The 12,571-nt window shown below is 46.7% G+C and overlaps 1 protein-coding gene across 1 annotated transcript; it reads left to right on the top strand.

The window, feature by feature from the left end:
- Positions 1-4,646: 4,646 nt before the first annotated feature.
- Positions 4,647-6,236, top strand: LOC124137439 (oligodendrocyte transcription factor 2-like). The gene has a single exon (XM_046503722.2). It carries the CDS (start codon positions 4,857-4,859, stop codon positions 5,520-5,522), a length of 666 nt encoding a protein of 221 aa, XP_046359678.2. The 5' UTR covers positions 4,647-4,856; the 3' UTR covers positions 5,523-6,236.
- The last annotated feature ends 6,335 nt before the right edge of the window (positions 6,237-12,571 follow it).

A 12,571-nucleotide genomic window follows, 5' to 3' on the forward strand; every position in this document is an offset into this window, starting at 1 on the left:
TTTCTCCTACAATGAGGTCATCTGCAGACAATACCGTTATTAGATCAAACATTTCTTCAGAGACAAATACGTCATCCTGTAGAGAAGACGTATAGCAGTATTCGACTGATTCCTAAATAAGAATTAACGGACTGAATGTACATCCCTGAGGTACACCTGGAGAACAGAAAAACAGCAATCTGGAAGTTTATTAATAGTTTCTGTAACAACTGCAGATATATTTTTGCCACGCTCTCAATTATTGTAAAATCTTCTGTGAACTACATTTTGTAAAATGACATATAGGCTAGCAACCTACTTCTATTTATCTGATCGAATGGGTGTTATTTTCGATAAAAGCAACGTAGACTTTGCCTTTGTTACGTGAAATATATGTTTGGACAAGTACTATAAATAGAATAGGAGAATATAAATGTTATCGACAGTGGAATGTTGTCTACTTACTCCAACCTGGTGCTCGCCAATAATAGTAATGATTTCAGTAAACTGATGTCCATTTTATAATTTATAAACCGAACTGTGGTAAAGCTGTAGGAGTAGGGCCTGTGGGCCATCATGCGTTTACATGTTCTCTATGAGAAACATTAGTAATGTGGTGAAGGTCAATCAAAAACATCCTAAGCAACAGTAAACACACCCCTGTATAACTGTCCTTACGACCTATCGCAGCTGAAGACGGCGTTCGCTCCAGAACAACTAGCGGGCAGTTCCTGGCTCCAACACATTCTTTGTTGTAGAGCCGTGTATCAAGTTGAAAGATGGGTATATTTGTAAGACTTTCAGTATCAAGTTGAGAGATGGGTATATTTGTAAGACTTTCTGGCCGTTAGTTTGCAGGAAACCAAACCAAGGGTGTCGGTTATGAATGTGGCAACGTTGAAATATGTTGTTATGTAAACCATGTTAGCCACAACACTGTTAACATATAAACACCCACTGGGTACATCAAGCGCCGATCACCGACGTGTGGTAATCTGATTGAATCAAGCTGTCTCAGGTAATCGTGTTATCGCGCTGTGTGGAGTCAGTGGGCCGATTAACACGTGTTTCAGCCAGTGTCAACAGCTCCGCACAGCCTACTTCACCTTACGTGTGATTAACGTGGATGGGTTTATGTAAAAACATAAATAGGTATTTTGACCATACAATAACCGTTTGACCAGCCCGTAGTCCTTCCAGCTCAGCGGGTGGCTTGACACCCCGGGTGTAGACCAGCGGGTATCAGCACCTGCACTGCTGGGAAATCAGGCCGGCGCGATATACGCTAGGTTAAACATGTATAGGTATATCGGCGGACTTACTGTGGGGGTAATTGGTATTATCGCCTGCATGTTATGCTGGCTCTACACCTGATGACGCACTCAAGGGCTGTTTGTGGTACAATAGGAAGCGATTAAGAAAAACATGAAGCGATTCGGCAACGCTGTCTACGTTAACCATTGACTGTTTGTCATTGAAAGATCATTTAGAAGTTTAAAAAGATCGTAACTATTTTAAGAAGACGGAATACTGTCCCTCTGCATCAAACACTTCTTTATTGATGTCTAGCAAGGAATATAAGAAAGTTATGAATAAGTACATTAAACAGCATCGTTTTAATTCGTAGAAAGCGTTACAAGATATGGGTACGAAGAATGAATGAATGAATGAATGAATGAATTTCTTTATTTCCCCCAGAGTTGAATCCGAAGATTTTACATAGGCAAATACATTATTTACAATACATCAATGAAGTTGCTTGACTATATACAATGAAATCATGTTATACAGTGCTATGAATTAACAATTTACAATGTACATTTTGAGAGCAGTAAGGTATCTAGTACATATACATAAGGTATTTCTTTAAATTCCATATGAAGTGGCAGAAAGACAGTATGATGCTTTGCCGAGTATCGTAATCAAGTTCGTTAGTCAAGTCATGGGGACATCTGCACCGAGAAAGAATGAAAGCATATCATCATCGTCAAGCATATCTATTTACACATATACATCTACATCAAGTTTATCAATCAGGCATAAGAAGAAATGATTTCTGTCAGGCATAAACATTTCACAGTACAAAATAATATGGCAATGTCATGTCAATGAATATTGGTTTACTTATCCCAGTGTATCAGCTGTATCACACGCTGTTTATTATTATATTCGATACAGGCATTTTACCACAAGAATGGCTGCTCCGATATTGTTCAAACCTGTTTACGAAGGTGACCGGAAAGACCCGAACTTGTAACAACCCATTGCTCCTTTTAGCTGCCTCGATAAACTGTTTACTTCTATTGTAAGTGAAAGAATTAACAATTATTTCGAAAATAATAATTTATTATCAGAATCATGAGGAGGATTTCGACACGGATATTCTACTGTTGATAACATGTTCGTGTTGCATTCCCTCGCTGAATACCGCAGGGCACACAAAAATAAACTATACTGTACGTTAATAGATTTTTCAAAGGCCTCCGATAACGTTTGGTGCCTTGGACTCTGGCAAAATAATGATATACAAATATACAAGGTAAATATTTGCAGATCATATTTAACATGTATCAAGGCATACACAAAGTCGTGCATTGTTGCTAATCGTTTTTGTCTAGTGATATCGGAGTTAGACAGGGGTAAATGTATTGACTATTCTCTTTGTTTTATACTGAAATGACCTGGAAGAATACATACAGCAGCAAATGTGTAAAAGTATTGATGTTATATCGGAAGATGAAGCATTAAGAATCTGTAAAAAATATTATTGTTTTGACATATGCAGATGATACTTTTATACTTTCAGATAACGCCCATGATCTTCAAAATAATATGAAAGTTTTTATGACTAATTAATATTGATAAAACTAAGGTGGTTGTATTTGGATCAAGAAAGAATAACGTGGTTACGACAGTGAGTACTGGTGTTGAAGTAGTAGATCAGTAGAAGTTTTTGGGTCTGGTTTTTAAACGAAATGGAAGTTTTCTAGCCACCAAGACTTCGTTTGTAGCTCAAGCCTGAAAAGCTATGCATTCATTTTATAGTAGAAAACATAATCTGGACTTACCAATAGGTTGCAAGTTATTACTATATGATCAAACCATTTATGCCTATATTAACATATGGTTCCGAAATTTGGGGATTTGATAAACTAGATATGATAGAAAAGGTTAACACAGATTTCTTAAAATTTATACTAAACGTTAAAAAACCACACCTCACCATTTTTTATACGGATAGCTGGGAAGAACCCCTATTACTGATTTATTTAAACAAAGAATGTGGACATAATGATCCAAGACTTTCAAAAACCAGCGAAATTGTGTACCGTTATGGATAATGTATCATTTGCATTATATAGACCCCTGTATTCATACATATAGTTGGCTCGATATGTTAAAGGTTTATTTGATGGATAAGCCCTAAGTTATATACGGACCCAACAACTTATGCCAAATATAAATGTATTAACGTGCGTTATTAAACAACGTATCTTTGATCGGTTTAGCCAGACTTGGACAAGCTTGATAAACAACTCTCGCAAGGCAGTATTCTACCGATTATTTAAACATAAAATCCAGTTAGAAAATTATCTACTATCACTTCCCTCAAGACTCAGTACCCCGATTACTAAAATAAGATCAACTAATCATACTCTACCGACAGAAAGGGGGCGATGGGTAAATATACCATGGGAAGACAGAATCTGAAGTCACTTTAATAAACATGAATTAGCTGACGAATATCACCATCTATTAATATATCTTTCTCTGCATAACTTGCGTAAGTTATATATTCAAACGTATTTACAAGACCTCGCGCGATATTACTTGATATGTAACTAAATACTGAAAGTTTATGAGAACAAAGAAAACTAGCACAGTTTGTAAAAGAAATCCTCAACATATTTAATTAGATGTATGAGTGTGTTGCAGTTTAACGTTCAGCTGGCGTACGTCTGTCTCATGCCTCGTGTCACATCATATATCTCGGCTTGTATCTTCAATTTGTCATAGTTATGACCCTGTAGCAAAATAAACGTTTTTCTTTGTTGTTTGTTGTTGTCATCCACACATATTCTGTATGCCACTGGTCAAGTCGGTATGTTCACCAACACTGATTTCACACGACTTTCAACTGGCAGTATTAGTTCTCTCTTTTTTTCTCTCCTCAGTTTATGTCGGCGATGGTGTGACTGTCGATTTGTTTAAATCTACTCCACATGTTTTAGTATAAACATTATGCAGCAGCCATAAGACGACGATGTAAGTGAGAGAAAAAGGAATTAGATTTTATTTAACATGCGTACAATTCTTACATACATTCAGGAATTGTTTAATATCAATTATCAGTAATTTAATGTCGCCTGTTAATTGGTAAATGTCCGTCATTGAGATGCTCCTCCTACCCAGTATTGTCTTCACACAGCGACCAACCAGCGCGGCGGGACTGATTGGCAGAACCACAATGTTCTCGCGTTGGTTGGTCGCCAGCCCTGCACAGTGAGTGTATTAGTGACGGCTGATGGTTCGCCTATTGTCCTCTAACACCTTTATTCCAGGTGACTTGCCCCACCCTCTTGTGTGTGCCCCCGGGGGGTGCGGCCCGAGGTACAAACGTCAGTGCGAATGCTACAACTTCAGTATTGAAGCTACCGCCGCGGTGATCACAACAACCTTACAGCCTTGGCCACTGAAGACGTCACAATTACTGTCAGTGAAAGTTAGGAAGGTCGGGAATTGAGTGACAGTTCAAGGTGTTTGTTCAACAGTTCTGAAGACTTTTAAGGAGAAACGCTCACAGGTGCTAGACACTAATGGACATTTCATTCTGAGAATACGTGGAGAAGTTGCATTACAGAACATATCAGTCTGACATGTCGTCCCAGGCCCACAACCACAGCTCTGAGCAGGAAGACGACGGGAGGGATTATATCGACATCATCGGCGAGGACGACTGCATCTCCACTGGTGACGACAGGAGCGACGACGGATGTCCCCAGAGTAAAGCCAACTACTCCCTCCATGGTCTCAGCAATGGCGAACTGAAGGAACTCCGCTCAAAGATCAATGAGAGAGAACGGAAACGCATGCATGATCTCAATTCCGCCATGGAAGGGCTGCGTGATGTCATGCCGTACGCCCGTGGACCAGCGGTCCGGAAGTTGTCCAAGATAGCCACGCTGACCCTCGCCAAGAACTACATCACCATGCTGACGAAGTCTGTGGAGGAGATGAAGTCACTGATTGATGACATTTACCGCTCTGGTCACCCCCGTCGGGCGCCAGGCGTCTCTGCTGCACACATTCCGCCCGTATCCACTGCATCCCCACCCCCAGGCTACCCTTACCCCCACCACCACATCACCCCGGGGCCTATGGTGCACCACCCTGTCCAGTCACACCCCTGTACGTCTATGTCGTGTGGGTGCTCTATGTATCCATACCCCCCGGGACATTCCGTCATGGCGCCCATTGTGTCGTCTGCGGGCAAGTTCTATACACATACGACTAAGACACTTGATGCTGTACCCAGAATGTGACCTTGTGGACGTTTTATCGGATACAGAGATTGTGAGGTTGTGGTGGACCTTTGACCAAGTACAGACAATGTGAGTTTCTGGATCTTCGATCCAGCACAGATAAGTTAAGCTCGTGGACCTACGATCCAGAAAAGACAAGGTGAGCTTCTGAATCTTCGATCCAGCACAGAGAATTTGAGCTTGTGGACCCCCGATTTCAGCACAGACAATGTGAGGTTGTGGACCCCCTATTTCAGCACAGACAATGTGAGGTTGTGGACCCTCGATCCAGCACAGACAATGTGAGGTTGTGGACCTTCGATCCAGCACAGACAATGTGAGGTTGTGGACCTTCGATCCAGCACAGACAATGTGAGGTTGTGGACCTTCGATCCAGCACAGACAATGTGAGGGTGTGGACGCATTGCCAATTGATATAAATTGGGACATTCCCGGACAATTCACTCTCAGTGTATTTGCTTGACGTGAAGAAATTTGAAATGTACAAAAAAATTCCACATGCTTGACCAGGAAGATCAGAGGAACTATGTTTGACGGACCAATGTTTTATTGAGGGCACCGCTGCAGGGGATCTATGTTTGACATCTCGTGGTTGTCGTGTGACCGCCGCAGTGTCGCTGTGCAAAGTGCTGATGTTTTCATTTGTTTGTTTTTTGCGTTTAGATATGTTTTATACATAAACTGTATACTCTTTCACATGGTGCCTTGACGAACATAGGGTATTATGAATAAATTATTTTTCCAAATATATATTTTGAGTCTTGGTCTTGTTCTGACGTCTGACGTGTCCTTGATTGAGTGAGTGATTTGGGTTTAGCGCCGCACTTTAAAATATTCCAGTTATGTCATGGCGTGTCAGCTCAATGTGGGAGATCTCAGGCGTTTCCCACTTTGGTGAAACCCACGGCACGGGTATTGTGCTGACAAATCTAGAAACATAAATCGGGGCGAATCGGGATTCTGGGAATCTGTGGCCTGCATGACATGTACAGCTACTAGCGGCGCCTTTAGACGACTGGGTCACCTGTGGCCTTCATGACATGTACAGCTACTGGCGGCGCCTTTAGACGACTGGGCCACCTGTGGCCTTCTTGACATGTACAGCTACTGGCGGCGCCTTTAGACGACTGGGCCACCTGTGGCCTTCATGACATGTACAGCTACTGGCGGCGCCTTTAGACGACTGGGTCACCTGTGGCCTTCATGACATGTACAGCTACTGGCGGCGCCTTTAGACGACTGGGTCACCTGTGGCCTTCATGACATGTACAGCTACTGGCGGCGCCTTTAGACGACTGGGCCACCTGTGGCCTTCATGACATGTACAGCTACTGGCGGCGCCTTTAGACGACTGGGCCACCTGTGGCCTTCATGACATGTACAGCTACTGGCGGCGCCTTTAGACGACTGGGTCACCTGTGGCCTTCATGACATGTACAGCTACTGGCGGCGCCTTTAGACGACTGGGTCACCTGTGGCCTTCATGACATGTACAGCTACTGGCGGCGCCTTTAGACGACTGGGCCACCTGTGGCCTTCATGACATGTACAGCTACTGGCGGCGCCTTTAGACGACTGGGTCACCTGTGGCCTTCATGACATGTACAGCTACTGGCGGCGCCTTTAGACGACTGGGTCACCTGTGGCCTGCATGACATGTACAGCTACTAGCGGCGCCTTTAGACGACTGGGTCACCTGTGGCCTTCATGACATGTACAGCTACTGGCGGCGCCTTTAGACGACTGGGCCACCTGTGGCCTTCATGACATGTACAGCTACTGGCGGCGCCTTTAGACGACTGGGTCACCTGTGGCCTTCATGACATGTACAGCTACTGGCGGCGCCTTTAGACGACTGGGTCACCTGTGGCCTTCATGACATGTACAGCTACTGGCGGCGCCTTTAGACGACTGGGTCACCTGTGGCCTTCATGACATGTACAGCTACTAGCGGCGCCTTTAGACGACTGGGTCACCTGTGGCCTGCATGACATGTACAGCTACTGGCGGCGCCTTTAGACGACTGGGTCACCTGTGGCCTTCATGACATGTACAGCTACTGGCGGCGCCTTTAGACGACTGGGCCACCTGTGACCTTCATGACATGTACAGCGACTAGCGCTCCACGGGCACATGTACACTTAAAGAACAAGGCTGGCAACATACAAAGGTTTGTTGTATGTTGTTGGCCTAGTGGTTAAAGCGTTCGCTCGTCACGCCGATGACCCGGGTTCGATTCCCGACATGGATACATGAAGCCCATTTCTGGTGTCCCAGGCCGTGTTATTGCTGGAATATTGCTCAAGGCCGCGCTTAACCATACTCACTCACTGTATGTTGTTTAACGCGACACTAACCACTATTCCAGCTCGATCAAATATTTGCTCAGGTTGAAAACTTTAAAATCAGCCGTTTTGACACCTTGTAGGACTACCAGTACGTTTGGTGTTACCAGTCCAAAACATGGACGTGTGAACTCTCCAGGACCAGAGAAGGCAAATGTCCACTGATCCGTGAACTGGGTGACATCTGCCCACGCTAGGAGCATGCGGTGTGTGGAGACCATGCTATAACGTATACATTCTGGGACGTTGTTTAAATGATCCATTAGTTTTCTAAAAAGACATATTGATGTCAATTTTACATGTTATGTTATCTTGAACTCACAGACATTTCAATATACTTTCAATTGGAATTCACGATTTGAGGACGTGTGTAATTGTCGACCTTACGTCGGCGACAGGTGTTTCAATAGAGTGAAATTCACTATTACATATTTTGCAAATGTCATTTACCTATACCTATAAATATGTTCATGTAAAGTAATTTGGTAACCATTTGATGAGAAAATCTAATACACTTGAGAAACCTATGTATCCTATCCTCTGATGAGAGTGGATCAGTACACAGAACTGTATGTACATATGTCGTTGTTGTCCTTTGTATGATTTGCACTGACGAGACCTAAATAAAATAACTGTCTGTCTGTCTGTCTGTCTGTCTATATCCTTTTTCAAGGCTTATCAATCAACGTAAGTTGGTCTCAAAACATGCACGCGGTGACAATACTCGTTTAGCCCTGGAAAACAGAGTTAGGAGTATTATGGAGTGACTGTCATCTTCCATGAGCTGCGTATTGCACCTGCTACAGATGCGTGAACTGACATCCACAGACGGAATATAGCGACATTGTTGAACTTTCAATGTGTGTGACAAATAAGGAAATCTACATGTCATTATGACAAGATCCTGTCTATCTGGGCTACATATTTTTCAGGTCCAAGATTTGTACAGGAGTACGTATTTAGGTACGTGGAGTTGGTAGCTTTGTCATGCCTAGTCTGTAACTGTATGTCATCACAACGTGGTACAAACTGATGAATACAAACGTCTACATTTCCACCATCTTGGGCTATCCAAAAATAGGAGAACCCAGTATGAAAAGTTAGTTTACCATTTTCATCAAATACTTTCAGCATTTCACGACCCGCACATGGATACTGTCTCGATCCATAGATAACAATTGCAGTTTACATCAATACTTGATGCAGCGTGTGAACTTTACACACAAACAATGCCTTCCAGACTGTCCAAGCCCAATCGTATTTGAAGCTGATTTGGATACACATAAATAACGTTTCGAAACCGAGCTTGCTTATACTCAGAACCCCGGATTTCGGAGCCAGACAGTAAAATAGGAGCTATCTTCGTGAGTTACTGAGTGAGTATTTGTTTTACGCCGCCTTTAGCAATATTCCAGCAATATCACGGCGGAAACACCAGAAATGGGCTTCACACAGTGTACCCATGTGGGCAATCGAACCCGGGTCTTCGGCGTGACGTGCAAACGCTTTAACCAGTAAAGACTCTCACTCCTGCATCAAGGGAACCCGCCCCGTCACTCCTGTGTCAAGGGAACCCACCCTGTCACTCCTGTATCAAGGGAACCCACCCTGTCACTCCTGTATCAAGGAAACCCACCCTGTCACTCCTGTGTCAAGGGAACTCACCCTGTCACTCCTGTATCAAGGAAACCCACCCTGTCACTCCTGTGTCAAGGGAACCCGCCCCGTCACTCCTGTGTCAAGGGAACCCACCCCGTCACTCCTGTGTCAAGGGAACCCACCCTGTCACTCCTGTGTCAAGGGAACCGACCCTGTCACTCCTGTGTCAAGGGAACCCACCCTGTCACTCCTGTGTCAAGGGAACCCGCCCCGTCACTCCTGTGTCAAGGGAACCCACCCCGTCACTCCTGTGTCAAGGGAACCCGCCCCGTCACTCCTGTGTCAAGGGAACCCGCCCCGTCACTCCTGTGTCAAGGGAACCCACCCTGTCACTCCTGTGTCAAGGGAACCCACCCCGTCACTCCTGTGTCAAGGGAACCCACCCCGTCACTCCTGTGTCAAGGGAACCCGCCCCGTCACTCCTGTGTCAAGGGAACCCACCCTGTCACTCCTGTGTCAAGGGAACCGACCCTGTCACTCCTGTGTCAAGGGAACCCACCCTGTCACTCCTGTGTCAAGGGAACCCTCCCTGTCACTCCTGTATCAAGGGAACCCACTCTGTCACTCCTGTATCAAGGAAACCCACCCTGTCACTCCTGTATCAAGGGAACCCACTCTGTCACTCCTGTATCAAGGAAACCCACCCTGTCACTCCTGTATCAAGGGAACCCACTCTGTCACTCCTGTATCAAGGGAACCCACTCTGTCACTCCTGTGTCACGGGAACCCACCCTGTCACTCCTGTGTCAAGGGAACCCACCCTGTCACTCCTGTGTCACGGGAACCCACCCTGTCACTCCTGTGTCAAGGGAACCGACCCTGTCACTCCTGTGTCAAGGGAACCCACCCTGTCCCTCCTGTATCAAAGAAACCCACTCTGTCACTCCTGTATCAAGGAAACCCACCCTGTCACTCCTGTGTCAAGGGAACCCACCCTGTCACTCCTGTGTCAAGGGAACCCGCCCCGTCACTCCTGTGTCAAGGGAACCCGCCCCGTCGCTCCTGTGTCAAGGGAACCCACCCTGTCACTCCTGTATCAAGGAAACCCACACTGTCACTCCTGTATCAAGGGAACCCACCCTGTCACTCCTGTGTCAAGGGAACCCACCCTGTCACTCCTGTGTCAAGGGAACCCACCCCGTCACTCCTGTGTCAAGGGAACCCACCCCGTCACTCCTGTGTCAAGGGAACCCGCCCCGTCACTCCTGTGTCAAGGGAACCCACCCTGTCACTCCTGTGTCAAGGGAACCGACCCTGTCACTCCTGTGTCAAGGGAACCCACCCTGTCACTCCTGTGTCAAGGGAACCCTCCCTGTCACTCCTGTATCAAGGGAACCCACTCTGTCACTCCTGTATCAAGGAAACCCACCCTGTCACTCCTGTATCAAGGGAACCCACTCTGTCACTCCTGTATCAAGGAAACCCACCCTGTCACTCCTGTATCAAGGGAACCCACTCTGTCACTCCTGTATCAAGGGAACCCACTCTGTCACTCCTGTGTCACGGGAACCCACCCTGTCACTCCTGTGTCAAGGGAACCCACCCTGTCACTCCTGTGTCACGGGAACCCACCCTGTCACTCCTGTGTCAAGGGAACCGACCCTGTCACTCCTGTGTCAAGGGAACCCACCCTGTCACTCCTGTATCAAAGAAACCCACTCTGTCACTCCTGTATCAAGGAAACCCACCCTGTCACTCCTGTGTCAAGGGAACCCACCCTGTCACTCCTGTGTCAAGGGAACCCGCCCCGTCACTCCTGTGTCAAGGGAACCCGCCCCGTCGCTCCTGTGTCAAGGGAACCCACCCTGTCACTCCTGTATCAAGGAAACCCACTCTGTCACTCCTGTATCAAGGGAACCCACCCTGTCACTCCTGTGTCAAGGGAACCCACCCTGTCACTCCTGTATCAAGGAAACCCACTCTGTCACTCCTGTATCAAGGAAACCCACCCTGTCACTCCTGTGTCAAGGGAACCCACCCTGTCACTCCTGTGTCAAGGGAACCCGCCCCGTCACTCCTGTGTCAAGGAAACCCACTCTGTCACTCCTGTATCAAGGAAACCCACCCTGTCACTCCTGTGTCAAGGGAACCCACCCTGTCACTCCTGTGTCAAGGGAACCCGCCCTGTCACTCCTGTGTCAAGGGAACCCGCCCCGTCACTCCTGTGTCAAGGGAACCCACCCTGTCACTCCTGTATCAAGGAAACCCACTCTGTCACTCCTGTATCAAGGGAACCCACCCTGTCACTCCTGTGTCAAGGGAACCCACCCTGTCACTCCTGTATCAAGGAAACCCACTCTGTCACTCCTGTATCAAGGAAACCCACCCTGTCACTCCTGTGTCAAGGGAACCCACCCTGTCACTCCTGTGTCAAGGGAACCCACCCTGTCACTCCTGTATCAAGGAAACCCACTCTGTCACTCCTGTATCAAGGAAACCCACCCTGTCACTCCTGTGTCAAGGGAACCCACCCCGTCACTCCTGTGTCAAGGGAACCCGCCCCGTCACTCCTGTGTCAAGGAAACCCACTCTGTCACTCCTGTATCAAGGAAACCCACCCTGTCACTCCTGTGTCAAGGGAACCCACCCTGTCACTCCTGTGTCAAGGAAACCCACTCTGTCACTCCTGTATCAAGGAAACCCACCCTGTCACTCCTGTGTCAAGGGAACCCACCCTGTCACTCCTGTGTCAAGGGAACCCGCCCCGTCACTCCTGTGTCAAGGGAACCCGCCCCGTCACTCCTGTGTCAAGGGAACCCACCCTGTCACTCCTGTATCAAGGAAACCCACTCTGTCACTCCTGTATCAAGGGAACCCACCCTGTCACTCCTGTGTCAAGGGAACCCACCCTGTCACTCCTGTATCAAGGAAACCCACTCTGTCACTCCTGTATCAAGGAAACCCACCCTGTCACTCCTGTGTCAAGGGAACCCACCCTGTCACTCCTGTGTCAAGGGAACCCGCCCCGTCACTCCTGTGTCAAGGGAACCCGCCCCGTCACTCCTGTGTCAAGGGAACCCACCCTGTCACTCCTGTATCAAGGAA

The sequence above is a fragment of the Haliotis rufescens genome, unplaced genomic scaffold (genome assembly GCF_023055435.1).
Source record: "Haliotis rufescens isolate VD_foot unplaced genomic scaffold, xgHalRufe1.0.p SCAF_26, whole genome shotgun sequence".
NCBI lineage: Eukaryota > Metazoa > Mollusca > Gastropoda > Lepetellida > Haliotidae > Haliotis > Haliotis rufescens.